We start from the raw sequence: 21,994 nt of genomic DNA, 5'->3' as shown, positions 1-21,994 counted from the left end.
AGCTATGGTGTTTATATTTCTCTATAACTCTTTGTTGTCTCTATAAAATAACATAAGAGAGAGAGGACTCTGAATTAGGGATGTGCAAAAAATCAACGAATCAAAAAAACCGCTTCAAACCGACCAAACCATTGCAAAAATTTCGGTTCAATTTGGTTTCGGTTTTATTATATAAAAAACCGAAAATTTCGGTTCGGTTTTTGGTGGCAAATTTGATTGCACCGAACTAAACCAAAATATATTATATTTTATATTAAATATATAATATAAAGTTTGTAAATATTTGAGAGCTTTGGGCCTCTGACCTTTGTTATATGCTTTGCTTTGGGCCTCCCTTAGTTTATATATACTTTGGGCCTCCATCATTTTATTTTAAAACAATTGGGCCTTTTTTTGTTTATATGATCAAACAAATAAGTTATCAAATCCAGCCCTAGCTTAATAGCTTTTCATTTTATCTTTTAAAACATAGCATTTTAAAACCCATTAGATTAATTAACTATAATTAAACTAAGTAAATATCTAATTAAACTAATTAGACTATAAAAACAAAAGCTAGAAAACCCTACCCTACATACCCCACACTTTTCACTCTCACACTTTCCACTCTCGCATTCAAACAGCCTCCACTCCATAATTCCTCTCAACCCGAATCTGCCTTTGTCGCCGCCTCCACACGCCACCCTCCCCACGTCGGCTTGATCATCGGTTTCTCATCTCACGGTGAGTCTCTTTTGAAAATCTCGATACCCTCTCTCTGTTTTGTGTTTTGGGTTTTGTTTAATACTGAATCAATAAAGTTAGAGCTTTGAAAATAGTGAATCTCTGTTTTGTAGTAACAACATAAGATCAAGATGTTTATTTTTTCAAGTTTTATATGCAAATAAAGTTAGGGTTTTGAAAAAATCGATAACCCATGTGCTTGGTTGCTTGTGCTAGTTGGTTTCTTAATTAAAGTTAGCTAATTGCCTTTGTCTTATGTGCTCGTTGAAAATCTCGATAACCTTCACTCTGTTTTGTATTTTGAGTTTTGTTTAATACTAAATCAATAAAGTTAAGGTTTTTAATATACTGAATCTCTGTTTTGTAGTAACAACATAAGCTCAAGATGTTTATTTTTTCAAGTTTTATATGCAAATAAAGTTAGGGTTTTGAAAAAATTGACAACCCATGTGCTTGGCTGCTTGTGCTGGTTGGTTTTTTTATTAAAGTTAGCTGATTGCCTTTGAGTTCTGATATATAAAGTTAGGCTAGTTAGCTGGTTATTTATTTATTTATTGTTGATATATTTTCATTTATTGATGTTGACATGTTGTGGGATATTTTTTTTATTATTGCTTTGATGTTGATGTGTTTATTATTATTTTATTGACGTGTTTATTGTTGGCTTGTTGCTCTATACTATTGTCCTTCTCATTCCTTTTTTTTTTTTTTTTTCTTTATTTCTTGTTGACTTGTTGTGTTATTGTATACTAGAGTAGAGTGAAGAGTCCTTTTCATTCTTTTTTTTTGTTGTTAACTTATTGTGTTATTGTTACAGTATTTATATTATTTTATTGTAGACTAGACTCATTTTGGTGTTAAATTTTTATTTTTTATTTTTTACTTTTTATAGTTGCTGACTTATTGTGTTTATTGTTGTTTTATTTTATATTGTAGATGAATGAGACAAGAGAAATCCTAGAGGGTCAAGACAAAGAAGCGGGTCAAGGGGCAACCAATGTGCATGAAGACAAAGGCAAACCCTTCCTCCCACCAACAGCAGGTAATGGTAAAAAAAGATCTATTGTTTGGGGTCATTTCACTGTTATTGAAGGGGGGAAAAAACCTAGGGCAGCTTGTAACTACTGTGGCACAACCAATGCTTGTGATCCTAAGTTGAATGGCACTACAACCATGAAAACTCACATACAATCACAATTATTGAAATATCCTTATAGGGAAGAGCAAAAAACCAATCAACCCTAGCATTCAAACCTAAAGAAGAAGGAGAAAGCAGTGGTAAACTTGTGCCTTGGGTTTTTAATATTGAGGAATGTAAGAAAGGATTGGCAGAGATGATTATTCTAGATGAGCTATCTTTTAGGTTTGTGGAGGGTCTTGGTTTTAGAAAGTTTATGTTTGTTACCCAACCAAGGTTCAATCCAATCCCTTGCAACACAAAAATTGCCAAAACTTGCTTTAGGGTGTTTTTAGATGAGAAACAAAAGTTGAAAGAAACCCTAAGAGAGCAACGGGTCTACCTTACCACATATACATGGACATTCATTCAAAATTTGATCTAAATGTGTCTCACTGCCCATTTTATAGATAGTGATTGGAAAATACATAAGAGGATTCTTAGTTTTCGTTTAGTGAAAAATCACAAGGGTGAAACACTTGGGAAGATGGTTGAAATGTGTTTACTTGATTGGGGGATAGACAAGATTCTAACTATTACAGTTGATAATGCTGTCTCTAATAGTGGACTAATTTCTTTTATTCAAAAAAAGACTAAGCATAGGAAGGCAACAATTTTAGGATATAAATACTTGCATTTGAGGTGTAGTGCTCATATCTTGAACTTAATTGTTCGTGAAGGGTTAACTAAAATGGATGAGACAATAGTGAAGGTGAGGAAATCTGTGCGATATGTGAGATCATCTCTACAAAGACAAAGCACATTTAAGTTATGTGCGGAGAAGGAGAAAGTTGGCTTTAAAAGTCAGTTGTCCTTAAAGGTGCCCACTAGGTGGAACTACACCTATATGATGTTGGAGAAGGCCGAGAAGTATCAAAAGACTTTTGAGAGATTAGAGGAAGAAGATCCAAATTATCTTAGGACAATTAGAGAGGAGGCAAAGGAAGAAGGAAATGATAGACATGAGGTTGCTTGGGGAATGGATGATGTGAATTGGGAAAAGATTAGGATCTTTTCGGAATTTCTTAAATTCTTTCTTTTTGGAGCTCATCTCAATTCATGACACAATTGACTTGGAGTATGAAAAAGATGGTTATTTTTTGAGAAAAATAGTTGGTTACATGAAGAACAAAATTAAAAAGTATTGGGGAAACTTTGATAATATGAATCACTTGTTGTATGTAGGGTTAGTTATTGATCCTCAATACAAGTTGAGGTGTCTTGAATATTGTTTTGGTGCTTTGTATGAGAACCAAAAGGCTACTGACATGGCAGAAAGATTAAAGACTGTTTTTGTAGATCTGTATAATGCTTATACTCAAAATTAAGTGGAGAGTAGTAGTACTAGTGCTGCTGCACAAGCCTAAGGCCAAAAACCAAGTGGATCAATGGAGGGAGATGATTCTAGTGTGGTTGATGTGAAGGCAATGAGGATTATGGGATTTAAGAAGCACTTGAAGGGTATTGAATCTTCAAATACCAAATCAGAGGTTGATAAATACTTGTTAGAGAGTTATGAAGATGTCTTGGATGAGAAGTTTGATATTTTGGCTTGGTGGAAGGTTAATTCTCCATGATACCGTGTGCTGGTCGTGCACGACATGTTCTTACAATTTCGGTATCCACTGTGGCCTCAAAATCTGCCTTTAGTACAGCTGGTCGTGTCCTTGATTCCTTCTAGAGTTCATTGTTTCCACTTATTGTGGAAGCTCTCATTTGTGGTAAAAAATGGCTCCGTTCTTTATCGGCTCCAATCAGCATTCGAGCTGTGATGGATGATGTTGAGGAGTTTGAAAAACTTGATGGAGGTATGACTATTATTTGTTATATTAAAAAAATACGAATGTCTATTTCTTTATTTATTAAAAAAAATTCTACATGTTTATTCTTGGCATATTTATTGTTTTATTGTACATTTTGCATGTCTATTTCTTTCTTTATTAAAAAAAAAAACTGAATGTCTTGGATTCTTATCATATTTATTGTACATTTTGCATGTCTATTTCTTTCTTTATTAAAAAAAAAAAAAAAAAAAAAAAAAAACTGAATGTCTTGGATTCTTGGCATATTTATTGTTTTATTGTACAAATGACTTTTATGTTTTTTTTTTTTTTTTTCATTTTTTGTTTGTAGAACTCATGAGTGATGCTGCATTAACATCGGAGCTAGACATGTCCACACCAACACCTATTGAAGTTGATGGTTGAAGATCGCACTTTGCTTTTTGGAGTTTGGACGGGTGGTATTGATGATGACATAGGGTTTTGTTAATTTCTATTTTGACAACAACTTGACATATTGATATGTACACTTTTTGCTATTAGACACTAGTAGACAGTTGCCTACGTATAGATATGGGATTTTATTTTGAGCTTTGACAGTGACCTATATATAGACAATATTTGATATTAGGCGATAGACAATGACATATGGCCAATTTATTTTCATTCTTTGGCCAAATATTAAATATGGACAGTATATGTTGACATTGAAATTGACACATGACCAATTTATTTTGAGTCTTTGGATATAATGCTATTATGTAGGTATTGACATATGGACAATGTGGACATTGACATATTACTAATGAAGTAATGAAATCTGCACTAGTTATTTTATTTTGACTTGTACAAGTTATGTTTTAATCTTGTTTAAATTTGATGGGTGCCAGTACAGATTAGTTTGAGCACTAGAGCAATTTTTTGCTCTAGATTATTTCTGGATTTATGAATCTATGTTGATAAGTTGTGCTTGTGCAAATGTATTGTTGACAGGTTATTTTTGGATTTATGAATATGTGATATGTGTATTTAAATGAGAATAATAGAAGCTCTAAAGCAGGTTATGAATCTATGACAGGTTGTGATCTATGAATTTGCTATATGTGTTGTATTTTTGGATTTATGAATTTGTAATAGGTTGTGATTTTTTTTTTTTTTTAATGAATCTGCTATAATGTATATTTCTGGATTTATGTTGTTGAGCAAAAGCAGGTTATGAAAAATGTAAAATGCAAAGCAGCTTGTGATTTTTTTCTCGTTTGTAAAATGCTTTATAGGTGTGTAAAAAGGCCCAAAAATGGCCAAAATTGGAAATGTCCGAATCTGTGCCAAAAGGGCCAAAACAGATTGCTAAAAAAGGCCCAAAGATGGCCATTGGCTAAAATAGAGAAGGCCCGAATTTGGTTCCTAAAAAAGGCCTAAAATAGGTTTCTAAAAAATGCTTAATTACAAAGAGCATAAAAGGCCCAAAAAGAGCCATAAAACAACTGGCTTGAATACTACATTTTTTTTTAAAAGCCCAAACAGAATATTTTTGGAAAAAAAAAAAACCAAAGGCCCAACTAGCTCAAACTCAAGGTGCAAAAACCAAACACCGACTGAAAAAGTGACCGAAACTGAAACAAACCGAAACCGATTGAGTTCCAACTGTATCGGTTGAGAACTTTGCTAACCAAAAATTTTGGTTTTGGTTGGCCAGATAAAAAAAAAAAAAAACCAACTAAACCGAACTAATTACAGCCCTACTCTGAACTCCTTAATTTATAAGGTTAAAACACACTGACCTAAGATTTTAAGCTAGCGGGGGCTGGAGTATAAAGAAAAAAAAAATTCAAATAGGTATCTATATAGTACTAAAAAATTAAAAATACACAAAATCGTTATTTGTAAATACATTAAAATGCAATCATCTACCAATAAAGACAAAAACAGAAACAAAATAATGTTTTTTTTTTAATACTAGGCCTGTTAGGATTTTTTTTAAGTTAGAGCATTCACAGTGGTGATGCTAAAAGTTTTAACTTTTAGCACTTCAAGAAATTACTTTATCTATTTTACCAATTCACTTTATAATACACTCAATATCAAATGTTCTATCTTTTTTATTACTTCCTTTAAAATAATATAAAAAATTCATTAAAATAATAAAGGAAAAGAGAGAATTTGAGTTTTTTAATTGAAGGAAAAGATATAATCTTAATAAAATATTTTATTTTATTTTTAACAACTTGCTACAGTTAACTGGTATAAAATACTAGTTTATTATAATTGCAAAATTTTAGTTTTAGTTTCTCCAAAAACACATGATTTTTTAGTTCTTTGGTGGTAAAATAGTATTTGTAAGTGCACAATTTGTACCCGGACCCAAAATGAGCAATGGGCTTAGGCCCAAAGAGCCTTATACAATGAAATTTGTAGAGTATGGGTTTGAAACCTAGGTTTGGGATGTTGGAAAGTTGATAAGCAGGCTAGAATGCCGCAATCTAAGCAAGTAACAAATGAACGTGACAAAAAACCCTCATTGGACGTAAGCCGATGACAATTTGTATAGCCCCTCTTTTTCTCAGCCAAAGATTACAATTTTTTAGTTTCTTTCAAAGAAAAGCCTTTCCTCTTTTTTCTCCTCTTTCGTCTTCTTATATCCTTCTTCTTCTTCCCTGTTTCATCCACGTGTAACACAGATCTTTCCCCCAGTTACTTGTCCCATCCACCACCTTTTTAAAGTCTTCAAACAATAGCTGGAAGGCTGAATACTACTGTTCAGAGGTCATTTCTCCATTAATGCGGTCAGGGAGGTAGATGCAGGGCCTTTACTGCGGTGGTAGCAGCTTTTTCCCTCAGATATTTTCTCACTCATTCCTACTTCTAACAGGTGCTTGGATCACTCCTTTACCCAACAGATCTTTCAGAATTCTGTTCCTAAATTGTCTAGCAAGTCCTACGGCCTTTACGCTTGTCCGAGGAGATACTTCTTCTCGGACAACTCCTTGGACCATTATAGTGCGGACTGACCTGTGGGCCTAGAGGACTTTGAGTGGACAGACTTGTACCAATTAACCAGGCCAAAAACCCAAACGTTTATTTAAGTATTTTTACCCCCCACAGTATTTTTGTTAAAATACAATCACCATTGTGATTGTTTTTATTGCTTTTGTTAAGTTTTTAGGTTAGATAGTTGTTATTTGGGTTAGGCTAACTAGACTGAATGGGGAGAAAAAGAGTTTAGGATTTTAGAAAGGGGCCAACTACAAAAATAATATATATAATAACTATTAAAAAAAAAAAAATTTAGACCCAAGAAGTGCCCAAGCCCCCTTGGGCCCCACCTGAGTCCATCCTTGCACACAACCATAGAAATGCAAGTTTGTTTTTTTTGGTAGAAATTTCCAATCAATTGAGTTAAAACTTCATGGTACATTCTCAAATTTGGGGTCCTATACGTTACCTAATCTATGCCATCAGTGAACATAGTTCAATTTATAGTCAGTTTATGACTGGAAAATTATTAGGTACTTAGGAATATGAATAAACAGTGCTTCCTCTTATCATATTTATGGTGGACTTTACCATGAATTTAATGTGTGAACTTCACCATGAATGTGTGAGAAATGAGTATCATTTTCTATGCTCTAGGAGTATCTAAGAATTACGTTTATGAGATCAATTTTCTTAAAATTAGTTGCACCATTTTAGATAGCTTTTAATTATGAAATTCTTAATGTAGGCACACAATGAAAAATATTCCAGCACCGTCTGTACATAGACATTGAATCTATTTGGGATACGCTTATTTTGTTAAATTTGAAAACTTTTTGTTGAAAGTACTATAGATAAATGTCAAAGTTAACTGATATAGTACAATAAGACTTATGAATAGTACCAAAAAGTATAGTGAGGTCTATAAATAATATTAAAAATAAATTAAATAGTAAAATAATCACTTTTTAATTTGAAACTAAATGCACACATAAACAGAAAATAAGGAATCATTGAAAAGAAAGTTTAGGAAATGATTAATAATGCACTTTCTTTGTACTTTTCGACAGAAAATTATTCAGTACTTCTAGAGTATTATAAATGTGTATTTCTTCATTTCACATGAATGATGGGTCCCATCATGAATTTAATTAAATTAGTGAAACTTACTATTTATATGAATGAAAAAAATATACATTTATGATATTTCGAAAGTACAAAAAATATATATATATATTTATAATATTTCAAGAATACACGTTGACAAGGAGATAGATATTTCCAACCACTAACCATTATTCCGAGTAAATTCAGGCTTCTTGCTGATGTAATTGCGTGCATCATTTTAAATAATAGAACAGAAGCTTCCAAAGATACTTAACAAATTAACAAGACGTACTTTGACATCACTTCTCGAAGCTTGGATAGAGCTTATTGCAAAAAACTGAAAACTGAAAACTGAAAACACTGTAGCAAAATAATTTTTAAATGTGTAAATAGTGCTGTGGGACCCATTTTTAATATTTTTTTCTGAATAAAGTGCTTGTGGGTCCCATGAACAGTGCGTGAACAGTAAAATTGGTCTCCCGCACAGTGAAATAACGTGCATGAACAGTACCGGTTACTGTTCATGCGTGTTGAAAAAAAAAAAAAAAAAAGCTACAAAACGCAAAACTCAAAACGTGACCACAAATAAGCTGAATCCAAACTCAGCTTTAATAGTCAGTTTTGTTAAAAGGAAATCATATATAATAATCCATTTTCTCTGTACTTTCCATGTAAAAACTAGAAATCCATTGTGACACGAGTTCTTCTAACTTCTAAGAATGAAATATCCCGCTGCTCCTTCCCCGTGGGAAGGGAGGAATTTTTTAATGGTCTTTTTGTATTATGGGCATTGGGCGGTGCTTGGTAGGCTTACACGTAATTAAGTTGCAATGAATTATTCACAGAAGCTTTACACGGTTTTGAATATATGCAAAAAAGTACAAACTGACCAAACTATGGGGTTTATTTATTTATATTTTTATTTTAGGGTTGTGTTAACACCAACATTTTACAACTTTTTATAATGTATTATTTTTTTTTGTAGTTTTTTTATTCTTTTTGACAATTTTAAAAAAAAAATTTTAAATTCTTTTTGACAACTTTTGAAATAATATTTTGTCTTTTTTATTAACGCAACCCATTAAGAAATTTTTTAATAAATACTGAGAAATCTTTATTGTATGATTACTCTCTCTGAATAATTACTCTTTTATATTAAATCTTTATTTGAAGCCAGAAAAAATTATCCACATGCTACTCTAGTGTCAAAAGTCAAAATCATTGCATTTTATTACCACACCATTCAACTAGTAAAAATTTTTATTATCGAATAATTACTCTTTTAGATGAAATCTTTATTGAAACTTATATTTATAAAAAAAAATTTAAAAAAAAAACTCTCTCCAAAGACAAATCTCTTCCTTCATTGCTAAGAAAGTTTGAAGTATATATAATACGAAAATATCATGAAATTCACTGGTGATTTCTTCATAGCGTGCCATGTGAGTTTTTTTATTTGAAATTTTTGGCTTGGGCGGTTGGGCTGTTGAAGATTAATTCAGCAGACTAAAAAAGAAAGCTGTTGAAGTTTTAATATAAATTAATATTTATCAAAATATAAAAGTTCATAATAAAATTTTCACAATTTTTTGAACTATTTTAATATCAACTTCGTGTGAACGTGATCTAGTGGTGGATTTAAGTGAAAATAGTATAAATAACAAAACATATTGCAACCTATTATGAATTTATGATTAAAAAAAAGGTTGTCTTTGTGTGCGTAGATAGATTTGCTCATTCAATATATAGGTAATTAAGCAAATGTAGTCACTATATATATATATATATATATATATATATGTGTATGTATGTATGTATGTATGTATGTATAAAACAGAAGTCTTTAACTTTTTATTAACCTTTTCAGAACTTGCCACATCATCATTATTTTTTTAAAATAAAATTATTTTTGTTTAGTCTAAACTTAACAAGAATTGAAACTTTATTTCTCTAATAAGTCCAACTTAAATTTAAACTCATCATTATCATTTTTTTTAAACAAAATTATTTTTATTTAGTCCAAACTTAACAATGAGTGAAACCCTATCTCTCTAACAAGTCCATCTTAAACTCAAATTCGAACGTTGATAATTTATCTCTAAATTTGCGAAATTAATCATGAACACTATAAAAAGTAATGCAAACCCAAATATTTTTTTTAAAGCAGAGTAGATGTATGAGCTCTTCTTCTGTTATTTTCTTCTCTTCTACTTTGTTAATTTTTATTTTATTTTATGGTTTTTCACGTATTTTGTAAAAAGTAATTTTCATACATAAACCATCAAACTCTCTTTAGCCTTTTTTACAAGATAAAAAAACTTGCAATAACTGAAATTTAAGGTTGCTGCTACTGCATATGTCTTTACTTCACCTCACGATATGAAGTATGTTAATTTTTTGGGTAGAAAGCTTATATACGATATATTAAGAGAATGTATTGCTTTCATCATATCAACGTGGGCTCCTGCTCAACATTTTTTAGCGTGGGTCACATGCTAATAAGGTTCATTTAAAGTTTAGACCCGTTAAAATTTAAAACTTATTGCTTTATGGGTTTGTTTACTTTTTTCTTTTTCTTATATTTCTCTTTTGAATAGTCATATATATTTTTGAATTGTTTGAATAACTTACTCTTTAATTATATATCTTTGTTGGGATTCTGAAAGTTTTAACATCTGAATTTGTGTAGTCACACACACACACACATACACACACCCCCACATAATTTGTAGGCTCTGAATTTTTTTATTCTTTTAAATAGTTATAGCCATGAATTATTCTTTTGAATTTAACCTATCTTTCTTTATTATTTAGTTATATATATTTTGTTTTGTTTCAATAATTGTAACACAAATTGAAGTCATACAAGAATAAATCATGTAATGATATAGTTTCTTAATCAAAATGATCATTATCAAAAATTGGTAGTTGATCGTTACCCGGATTCAAATAGAAAATACTTAAAATAGAAGTCACTATCAAAAAATAATTTAAAAAGTCACTTTTTCCACATGAGAGGTCACCTCAATAGGCATACAAGAAACATGAAAGTACATCAATATTAAGTTCCAATTGCAAATTATTTCTATCCGAGAAAAATCTCTTGATTAGCTTTTTGCTGTTGGAACTTGGAACTGCATATGAGTAATTTTCCAATCATAGAACAGAAGCTCCAGAACTTCTGGTTGTTTTTTTATTGTCTTCTTGTGTTACCGTCAGTCCTTAGTAGGGCTCACACGTTAGTTGCGTTGTCCTATTCAAACAGCTTTCTACCTTGCGTTTTGGTCTTCCAAATTTATTAGAGGCGTGATTAAGGGTTTGTTTGGGATCCGCTTATTTTATTGAAATTGAAATATTTTTACTGAAAGTAGGTTAAAGTTAGCTGAAATATTACAGTGGGACCCATAAATAATACTAAAAAGTGTAGTGGGGTCTATAAATAGTAACAAAAATAAGTTAAATAGTAAAATAAGTTAGCAAAAATAACTTTTTTCAAACAGACACTGAACATAAGTGATAACTAATGTAGTGCTTTTGTCTAGGAAAAAATAAACAGAAATTGTTATCCACCACGACTCATACATGCTGTGGGGAGTGAAAGGACCCAAATGGGCATATGGGCCTTTGGACTGTAGCATGAAGGGCCGACCTGCTCCAGTATTAAACTCTACGAACTGGCCAATATGTCGAGGGTCCAAGGGTGGAGCCGAGGACGAACTTCTCCTCGGACAAGCCCAAGAGAATTCAAAGCTTCATTATGAAAGTCAAAGCTCAACTCTAGAAAGACTAATGGTTAAAGGGGGAAACCCTGAACCTTCTCGATACACCAGTATTAAGGAAAATATCTAGAGCAAAGGCTGCCACCTCCGCATTAAAGACTCTGCACCTACTTCCCTGGCCGCATTAATGGGGAAGTGACCCCTAAACAGTAGGGCAGAAACTTCTAGTCAAGGTCCCAAAAGGCATCTAAAAAAGGGGTATTTAAGGGGGAGGAATAGGAAAGAATGGGGATCTCTCTTTTTTTGGCTCTCTCGCTTACTCTCTCTCTCTAAAGTACAAGAAAAGAAATTAAGGATTGTAACCTATAAGAAAGAAAGAGAAATAATAAAGAGGTAGTCCTCAGGTAGGGTCCGAGGAGATCTATTTGCAATTATCGTTCGTTATTTACCTGTACTTGTTTATAAAAGCCTGTTATCAAGCTCCCAGCACTTCTAACCTAGGTTTCAAGCCCACACTCTACGATTTTTATTGTTTAAGGCTCATTGGGCCTGAGCCCATAATCTTCTTTGGGTCCAGGTGCAATTGTGCACTTACAATTGGCGCCGTCTGTGGGAAATCTAGTCTAGAAAAGGTTGGGATACCATGGCAGGCCTAGGTTCTCACCATGCAGAGTCACAGGGATCACAACCGGAGGATCATTTTGAGCGCCTTGAGCGTCAAAGGGATCGTGAGGGAAGTGTCCATACAGAATACCCCAGGGCTAGCCATACTCAGGGCGGGGGTAGCACCACCCACAAGGATGGTGCTAGGGCCATGCAGAGGGAGATTGGTCGTCTGAAAAGAAAGCTACGCCGCGCCAGACGTAAGCCTTCGCCGTCCTCATCTGATCCTTCTTTAGAGGAAGCCCGGGGAGGTAGTTATAGCTCAAGGTCATGCTCACCCCCCAGTGCAATGTCCTCTTGTGAGGAGGATGACCAGCCAGCTCGCAGACGCAAGAAGCTTCCTTCTAGGGGCTTAGGGAACGATACTATGAGTCGGGCGTTGCACCAACTCTCCAAATCCCCATTTTCACGGAGGATTGACAAAGGGAAGCTTCCCAGGAGGTTCACCCAACCTAACTTCACCATCTACAATGGCCGGACTGATCCGGTGGAGCACGTGAGTCACTTTAACCAGAGGATGGCGGTGCACTCTCATAGTGAGGCTCTGATGTGTAAAGTTTTCCCCTCTAGCTTGGGACCTGTTGCTATGAGGTAGTTCAACGGCCTTAAATCGGGGTCTATAGGTTCGTTTGGGGAGCTCACTAGAGCATTCGCCTCGCGGTTCATTACGTGTAGCAGAGTACCTCGGCCATTGGACTCGCTGTTATCCATGACTATGAGGGATGGAGAGACGTTGAAAGCATACTCTGACCGTTACTGGGAGATGTTTAATGAAATAGATGGTGACTTTGATGAGGTGGCGCTCAATACCTTTAAGGTAGGTCTTCCTACTGATCACGACCTGAGAAAGTCTTTGACTAAAAAGCCTGTCCGCAGCGTACGTCGCCTCATGGACCGAATTGACGAGTACAAAAGAGTGGAGGAAGACCAACAGCAAGGAAAGGGTAAGGAGAAGGTTATCCCGCAGGAGAGAAGGGATTTCAGGTCGGACAAGTACCACAATAACAAGCCGAGGCGAGATTAAGTTGGGCAGTCCAGCTCGGCAGCACCTCAGGCAGTGAACACTGTGTTCCGAGAACCAGTACATCAGTTGCTGGAGAAGGTTCGTAAGGAGCCCTTCTTTAGATGGCCTAATAAGATGGCAGGAGACCCTGCGAAGAGGAATCATAACCTCTTTTGCCAGTATCACCAGGATGTGGGCCACACTACTGAGAACTGTCGGACCCTTTGGAACCACTTGGAGCAGCTTGTCAGTGAAGGAAAACTGAAGCAGCACCTGTGCCAACCTGGTGGGCAGGGTAGTCAATCTGGTTCAAACAATCAGAGGAATAATTCATCTCGGCCGGCGTTAGGAACAATTAATGTTATTTTTGTTGCACCTGGCAGGACCGGCTCGGCTCCCACCAGGGTGTTGACAGTTTCACATCCTCAGGCCGAGGATTTGGGCTGCAGGCCGAAGAGGTTGAAGCTAAATTTACCCGTCTTGGGATTCTCCGAGGAGGATAAGGTGGGGACTATCCAACCCCATGACGATGCTCTTGTAGTTACGCTTAGGATAGGGAACTATGATGTGAGGAGGGTTATGATAGATCAGGGCAGCGGTGCAGATATCATGTACCCTGATCTATTTAAGGGGTTAAAATTGAAGCTGGAAGATCTTACTACTTATGACTCGCCACTTATAAGCTTTGAAGAGAGAGCCGTTGTGCCGAAGGGACAGATCCGTTTGCCCGTTCAATCTGGCTCAGAAATGGTTGAGGTGGATTTCATTGTGGTCGACGCGTACTCTCCATACACAGCCATCCTTGCCAGGCCATGGCTGCACGCTCTTGGCGCTGTCTCCTCTACCTTGCATGTTAAGGTTAAGTTCCCCTCGGGGGAATCTGTTGAAGAAATCCTTGGCAGCCAATCGGTGGCCAGGCAGTGCATGTCGGCTGCAGTACTGCACCAGGCAGAAGCCGAGTCGTCGGCTTCGATCACCAAAGACTTATAGCAGTTAACCGCTCCTGTTTCATCTGGAATGATGACAGGAGAGGAGGCTCATTGTGAGGAATTAGAGAAGTTTTTAATAGCCGATGATCCAGAGAGGTTCTTCCAAGTCGGCTTACGTATGCCACACTAGGAGAAAATGGAGTTGTTAGAATTTCTGAAGGGCAATATTGATGTTTTTGCGTGGGACCCGTATGAGGCTCCAGGTGTAGATCCGAGCTTTATTTGCCATCGTTTGAATGTCAACCCTGCCATTGTTCCGAGAAGGCAGCCACCTCGGCGTTCTTCTAAAGAACATTCCGAGGCTGTAAAGGAAGAGGTGCTCAAACTTAAAAGGGCTGGGGCTATTAAAGAAGTTTTCTACCCTGAGTGGCTGGCGCACACGGTTGTAGTTAAAAAGAAGAACGGAACGTGGAGAGTATGTGTGGACTTCACGGATTTGAACAAGGCCTGCCCCAAGGATTCGTTCCCAATGCCGCGTATTGATCAACTAGTGGACGCCACTGTCGGACATCCTCGGATGAGTTTTTTGGATGCCTTCCAGGGTTACCATCAGATTCCCTTGGCGGTGGAGGATCAGGAGAAGACGGCTTTCATTACTCCAACGGGGAACTACTACTATAAGGTCATGCCATTTGGGTTGAAAAATACTGGGGCTACTTACCAAAGAATGATGACCAGGATGTTCGAACAGCAATTGGGGAAGACTATTGAGGTGTATGTTGACGATATGGTGGTAAAGAGCAAAACGATACCTTCACACATCAAAGATCTAGCTGACACCTTCCAGGTGCTAAAAAGGTACAAGCTGCGCCTTAACGCCTCAAAGTGCTCTTTTGGCGTGGGGTCCGGAAAGTTTTTGGGATACATGATTACTCACAGAGGCATAGAGGTGAACCCAGCACAGGTCAAGGCTATTCAGGACTTGCAGCCGCCTTGGAACCCAAAAGAGATCCAGAAATTGACCGGAATGATTGCTGCGTTGAATAGGTTTATCTCTCGGTCAGCTGACCGATGCCGTCCTTTCTTCCAATTGTTGAATAAGTGGAAAGGGTTTCAATGGAACGAGGACTGCGCATTAGCTTTCCAGCAGCTTAAGCAATATCTTTCTCGGCCACCCATCTTGTCTCGCCCCGAGGCGGATGAGGTCTTGTTTGCTTATCTAGCAGTGGCCGTCCACGCGGTCAGCCTGGTCCTTATAAAGAATGACAGCGGGGTGCAAAGACCGGTCTACTATGTTAGCAAGTCTTTGAATGAGGCCGAGGTGCGCTATCTGCTGTTGGAGAAAGCGCTTCTGGCCATAGTTCACGCCACGCGCAAGCTTCCTCATTATTTCCAGTCTCACACTGTAGTGGTTCTGACCCAATTGTCTCTTAAGGCAGTGTTACGCAGCGCCGACTACTCTGGTAAGGTGGCAAAGTGGGGAACCATTTTAGGAGCTTTTGACGTTAAATACAAGCCTCGCACCTCGGTCAAGGGCCAGGTCCTCGCTGACTTGGTGGCAGAGTTTACTGAACCATTGCTAGAAGAAACTCTCAAAGAAGCACACATGGATGAAAAATCAGTTGGTGTGATCACAGCTGCAGTGCCTTCGAATTGGAAGCTGTATGTGGATGGGGCAGCTAATAAGAGAGGGGCTGGTGTCGGACTTGTTCTGATATCTCCTGAGGGAATTATCTTCGAAAAATCTCTAAGGCTGTCATTCTCGGCTACTAATAACGAAGCCGAGTATGAAGCCGTTCTGGTAGGCATGAACATGTTACGTAAGATGGGTGGAAAGGAAGTCCATGCATTCTCGGACTCTCAGTTAGTGGTTGGCCAGGTCATGGGGACCATGGAGGCCAGGGACCCAAGAATGCAGGAATATTTGGCCTAGGTCAAGCGTTAGCAAGCAGAATTTGACTCCTTTGTCTTAGCTCACATCTCTAGGAGTGGAAACACCTACGCCGATTCTTTGGCTACGTTAGCAACGTCCTCGGCTCAGGATTTGCCCAGGATTATCCTTGTGGAGGATTTGCTAGAACCAACTCTTATCCCCGCCAAGGCGGCTTGCATCCATCTAATAAGGCTTGGACCTAGTTGGATGGACCCGGTCATATCTTTTCTTAAGAATGATATCCTTCCTGAGGATAAATCTGAAGCAGAAAAGATACGTCCAAAGGCACCACGTTTCTGGTTGTCCGAGGACCAGAAGCTGTATAAACGATCCTTCTTAGGACCGTATTTGTTGTGTGTGCACCCTGAATCAACGGAAGCATTACTGGAGGAATTGCATGAGGGGATTTGTGGAAGCCACACTGGAGGAAGGTCCTTAGCCCATAGAGCTCTTACTCAGGGCTATTGGTGGCCCAATATGCAGAGAGAGGCTCAAGACTATGCTAGAAAGTGTGATCAATGCCAGAGGTTCGCCCCTAATATTCATCAACCTGGTGGAGTTCTTAACCCTCTCTCCAGTCCTTGGCCTTTTGCGCAGTGGGGATTGGACATAGTGGGGCCATTTCCGAGAGCTGCAGGAAACAAAAGATGGCTTCTTGTGGGAACGGACTATTTCACTAAATGGGTTGAGACCGAGCCCTTAGAAAATATCAGAGATGTTGATTCCAAGAAGTTTGTCTGGAAAAATATTGTCACTAGATTCGGTATACCATACACGCTTATCTCAGACAATGGCGTTCAATTCGACAGCAAGGCCTTTAGGCAATATTGTGGTGACATGGGTATCATAAATAGATACTCCACCCCAGCTTATCCTTAGGGATGGTCTTCGGACCTTGCATCCTACTGAAAACAATATGTCAGATTACAAAGGTTTAACCGTCATGTGAGTTATCTAAGTATAACATTATTTGATGTCTAAATTAAGTTATGTGGCAGTTTTGAAGTCATAGTTATTTGTATGGTGGAGTTATACTTATTTATTCTGTTTTTCCCTTTAACTATTTGTTATTGAAAGCTCTCATGGCAAGCACAAAAAGTATAAAGTAAAACAAAGACAACATGAACGAAAGTTGAATAAAAATCTTCTTCATTAATTATATACCAAGAAGGGGAGTACAGAAAATTCCTATACTAGGCCTTAAACTAGGGAAGGGGGGTCTTGAAGGGAGCTACTGCCAGCCTCAGTACTCTTCAATTCCAGCTCAAAGGTGGACAAGACTTGTTTCCCTTTGTCTGTAGAAGGAATGAGGGGCTCCACGCTTTGGATCTGCTCCTTCTCGGCACCACCGCACTCGTCCTTCTCTTTGTGGGAACCTTCAGGTTCTGTAGGAGCAGAGACAAGCTCTTGCACCACAGGAGGAAGAGCAGGAGAGGCAGCCACAGGAGGGTCTTCAATTTCCTGTATGTCTAGGGGGAGCCAAATGTTCTCGGGCTTCCTCAGCTCAGAAGTTTGAGGAACCCCTGCCGCATTCATGGCCTCTCCCCAGACCAGCTGACAGTACTCTCGGCACAAGGCCGCAAAAGCTTCTGTCAGCTCTTCTTGTGTTATAGTCACCCCCTCCTGATAACTGGCCTTCTTCGCGGCCTCCAGGGTGTGCTTATGGGCGCGAGCTTCATCCTCCGCACGCTTAAGCTCCTTTTCTAAGTCAAAGCGTGCCCGTTGGACTTGGGCAAGCTCGTCATCCTTTTGACGGAGAAGCTTACGCTGCCCCTCCACTTGTCCCTCCATCGTCTTCAGGCTGGCCTTGTCACCATCTCTTACTCTTTTCAAGTCGGCCAGCTCTGACGTGATCTTCCCATTCTCTGCTAAGGCCTGACCTAGGGATCTTTCTGTCTCTTGTCTTAGCTCTTGCTCCATCCCAGCACGCTTCCGAGAATCCTCCACGAACTTCTCGGCCGCGAAGACCTCTTGGATGGACTGCAAAATATGTTAGGAGGTTAAAAGCAGTGAAGTGTTTACAAATAAATATAGAATATAAGTGTAAGATGGAACTTACCAGAGCTAAGCCCCTTTTTAACGAGAGGAACAGCTGCAGCTGGCCTATCTTCTCCAAGGACTCCATGTCCCTGGGCAGCAGAAGAGGACGCTCCAACACCTCGGCTAAGTGGTGGGCGTGGCCTTGTTGGACTGCCCTGATGCTGGAGTGGCAGGGAATAGGGGCGCCGTCTAGCCTCAAGTCAGGAGACCAGGTGGCTGGTGCTCGGCGCACCTCGGCCACGTCTCTGATCTCCCCACTTTCAACCGAGCGGGTGCGCCCTTTACCCTTGTCCAGCTTCGGCTGCTGTGCCGGCGGCGGCTGTTGTTTCAGCTTCTTTGGCTTCTCGCCACCAGCCCCCTCGGCATCCGCTTTTCTTTTCTTCTTAGAATCGTCAGTGGGAGGTTTTGGCTCGGCTGGAGGAGGGGGTAGTGGCAAGGCAGGGGGAGCTTGGGACCCTCTTGCTCCCTTCTTTGCCACTCGGGCGCCTCTATCAATCATAAGGTCGTTCAGCTTGTCCATCTCTTCTTCAACAGAGCTGTCGTCTGGACGCGCTACCACTAGACCAGCGATCCCTGAGGCTTCAGCTTCTTCTTCTTCCTCATCGGAAAGGATAACAAACGGGTTTCCGCGAGGTCGTGGGGAGTCCTCGAGCCGAAACTGGTCTATCTCCTCGTCCAACGTGTTCGAGGAAGACACCCGCTCCTCTGGGACAGCAATTACCTGAGGGTGCACAGCGAGGGGAACTGCCGCTATGGCCTGTGCGTACAACACTGTGTTTGGGGCGTCAGGGATGTCGTGGTTGGCCAGAAAATGGGGTCTGGCTACGTTAATTTTTCTACGCCTTCGGTCACCCGCGATTATGGCGTTCTCGATCTCCTGGAAGTCCGAGGAGACGAGATTGTACCCCAAAATCAAATGGGCCGCTCTAAGTTGTAGATCTCTGCTTACGAACACCTCGGAGCGTAGCACTCTGTTCAAGTCTGCAACGTTGCAGTGGCTTAGGCGCGGGCGCACGTTTTGCTTATCTGCAGAAAGAAACATCAAAATAAGAAGATACGGTCAGATACGTAGAACATATAATAAATTAAAGTCAGACGCTCAAGTAAATGTCAATACGTATTCCTAGATGATTTGGGAAGCTAGGGGAAGTTAAATCCTAGGGTGTCGCACCTGGATCTCCCCACTCAACAGGGCAGTGGGGGTCGTCGTGCCAATTGCCAGAGACGATGAGGTAGTCATCCTTCATGCCTTTATTGGACTTGGGCAAACAGGAGATCAACCTAACTACACTAGAGCGGGATTTGATGTAGTAACCTACTTCAGTGAGTTTGTGGCATTCGTACATGAAGACGACATCATGCCAGGTGAGGTTCAGACCCATTTGCTCGTTTAGAGCGTCGACGCAACCTAAAACTCTAAAAACGTTTGAAGCGCACTGATCGGGACACAACTGGTGGTTGCGGAGATACTCCCTGGTTACAGGCTTCATTGGGAGGGTCATCCCACCTTCTACGAAGGCTACCATTGGGATGATGACCTCTCCAGTCTTCCTAGAACCGGCCACGGCTTCCACCGGGCAGTATTTCAAACCTACGTCGCTGGGAATACGATATTTGGCTCTAAAGCCTTCCATCCCAGCGGCGGTATCAACTAGACACTTGAACTTTCCCATCAGAAATGAACGAAAGGCTAATTTCTAAGAGGGGGAATGATTATAAGGGGAGCCGAGGACAGGGTCCGAGGAGAAAGGGTTATGAGAAAAAAAAAAGGGAACAGGAACTTACAGACTTGAAGTTGTGCGAGTTTCCACGGATTTGTGCAGACAAAAGGTGGTCATTGATGTTTTGATGGGATTAGCCTCTGGGGAAATAAATGAAGGCGCAGTTTCCCGAAGCGTCACAACGTGTAGGAAGCGGCCTCGAAATTACATTTGTCCCGCCCAAATTTTCATGGAGTAACAAGAACCGTTGGATGCTCATCTCACCGTTGAACGTGGGAGGCAAGGTATAACTTACGGTGATAAATGCGTGCGTTTTTGAAAAAAAACCGCCAAGTGGCATCCTCTGGAACGCGAAACGGTTTTCACACGTGTAGTTATTTATAGAAAGTGTGGGTAAAGTGTCCGTTGGATCAAAACCCTATTTTTTCTCCTCGGATGATGAAAAATAGAGTTTTGAGGGGCTATTGTGGGGAGTGAAAGGACCCAAATGGGCATATGGGCCTTTGGACTGTAGCATGAAGGGCCGACCTACTCCAGAATTAAACTCTACAAATTGGCCAATATGCCGAGGGTCCAAGGGTGGAGCCGAGGACGAACTTTTCCTCGGACAAGCCCAAGAGAATTCAAAACTTCATTATGAAAGTCAAAGCTCAACTCTAGAAAGACTAATGGTTAAAGGGGGAAATCCTGAACCTTCTCGATACACCAGTATTAAGGAAAATATCTAGAGCAAAGGCTGCCACCTCCGCATTAAAGACTCTACACCTACCTCCCTGGCCGCATTAATGGGGAAGTGACCCCTAAACAGTAGGGCAGAAACTTCTAGTCAGGGTCCCAAAAGGCATCTAAAAAAGGGGTATTTAAGGGGGAGGAATAGGAAAGAATGGGGATCTCTCTTTTTTTGGCTCTCTTGCTTACTCTCTCTCTCTAAAGTACAAGAAAAGAAATTAAGGATTGTAACCTTTAAGAAAGAAAGAGAAATAATAAAGAGGTAGTCCTCGGCTAGGGTCCGAGGAGATCTATTTGCAATTATCGTTCATTATTTACCTGTACTTGTTTATAAAAGCCTGTTATCAAGCTCCCAACACTTCTAACCTAGGTTTCAAGCCCACACTCTACGATTTTTATTGTTTAAGGCTCATTGGGCCTGAGCCCATAATCTTCTTTGGGTCCAGGTGCAATTGTGCACTTACACATGCTATTTGTGAATCAAGATCCTCTCTATTTAAAAAATAAAAAGGAATGTATTATGTTCATTTTATGCTTAAGATTTAATTATTAGATAATTAAATATGTAAATGATGCTATTTTATTTTAAATTTCACTTCACAAAATAAGCAATAGTAATTTGTGTTGCTTGCTCTTTACGATGAGAAGAGATAATATTCAAATTACCCACATAAGGAAAAGTATTTCAGCATCAAATGATTCACCGAATTTTTCACATAGCCTCTCGTACCGAATTTTTCACATAGCCTATCGTGTTTTTTTACTTTGATGAATCTAGTTGATTGTACTTTCTAAAATGTTATGTGAGTGAGATGTGAAAATTACAGTAATTTTTGTAGGTAAAATACGTATATTCTTGAAAACTAAATTTTGACTATGGTGTTGTTAATTTACATTTTTGAAAAAAAAAAAATGTTGAATAGTCTTTGATGCATAGTTAAAATCAAAGACTCTTCAACACTGTTAAAAAAAATGTTGAAGAGTCTTTGATGCATTGTTAAATTGTTAAGAACAAATTACACAATATAATTCTTCCTTAATTTTACATTTCTTGATAACTTTTTTATACATTCTTAGTTCATCTAAATGCTTCAAAGAAAAACAAAATTCAAAAAAAATAAATGCTTCCAAAAGTTAATTTTTTCCTCCAAATTTTCACTTGTTGTCTACAAATTAAAGCTGCTACATATATTATGCCTCTTGACTCTTGAGACAAAGATGAGATGTTGTCTACAAAGCTGCTACATATATTATGCCTCTTGAGACAAAGATGTAGAAACGAAGATCAACCATAAGTAATTAAGCATATTTACGAGAATATAATATGTTTAAACCTTCCCAATCATTGGTACAAAGAAGGTTCTTTATTCACACAAAATAATTTGTTATCAAATTATATGTTACATGGACTTTTAATCCACTGTATTCACACAAAATAAATCAACTAGTCTAATGGGAAAAAAAGAAAAAAGAAAAAAGAAAAAAAGAATAAA

At 38.6% G+C, this 21,994-nt stretch overlaps 1 protein-coding gene across 1 annotated transcript; it reads left to right on the top strand.

Moving 5' to 3' along the window:
• The first annotated feature begins 1,659 nt into the window (after positions 1–1,659).
• LOC142640085 (zinc finger BED domain-containing protein RICESLEEPER 2-like) lies at positions 1,660–2,963 on the top strand. The gene is made up of 2 exons (XM_075814179.1): positions 1,660–1,765; positions 2,311–2,963. Exons 1-2 carry the CDS (start codon positions 1,660–1,662, stop codon positions 2,961–2,963), a joined length of 759 nt encoding a protein of 252 aa, XP_075670294.1.
• The last annotated feature ends 19,031 nt before the right edge of the window (positions 2,964–21,994 follow it).

The sequence above is a fragment of the Castanea sativa genome, chromosome 6 (assembly GCF_040712315.1).
Source record: "Castanea sativa cultivar Marrone di Chiusa Pesio chromosome 6, ASM4071231v1".
NCBI lineage: Eukaryota > Viridiplantae > Streptophyta > Magnoliopsida > Fagales > Fagaceae > Castanea > Castanea sativa.
Note: the sequence above shows the minus strand (reverse complement) of the source record. Positions and strands in the feature narration are given on the sequence as shown.

Excerpts from the sequence above, each read along its gene's own strand:
- LOC142640085 (XM_075814179.1), top strand. The coding sequence starts at position 1,660 with ATGAATGAGACAAGAGAAATCCTAGAGGGTCAAGACAAAGAAGCGGGT. Across the intron at positions 1,766-2,310 it reads CTTCCTCCCACCAACAGCAG|ATAGTGATTGGAAAATACAT; the intron begins GTAATGGTAAAA and ends CCCATTTTATAG.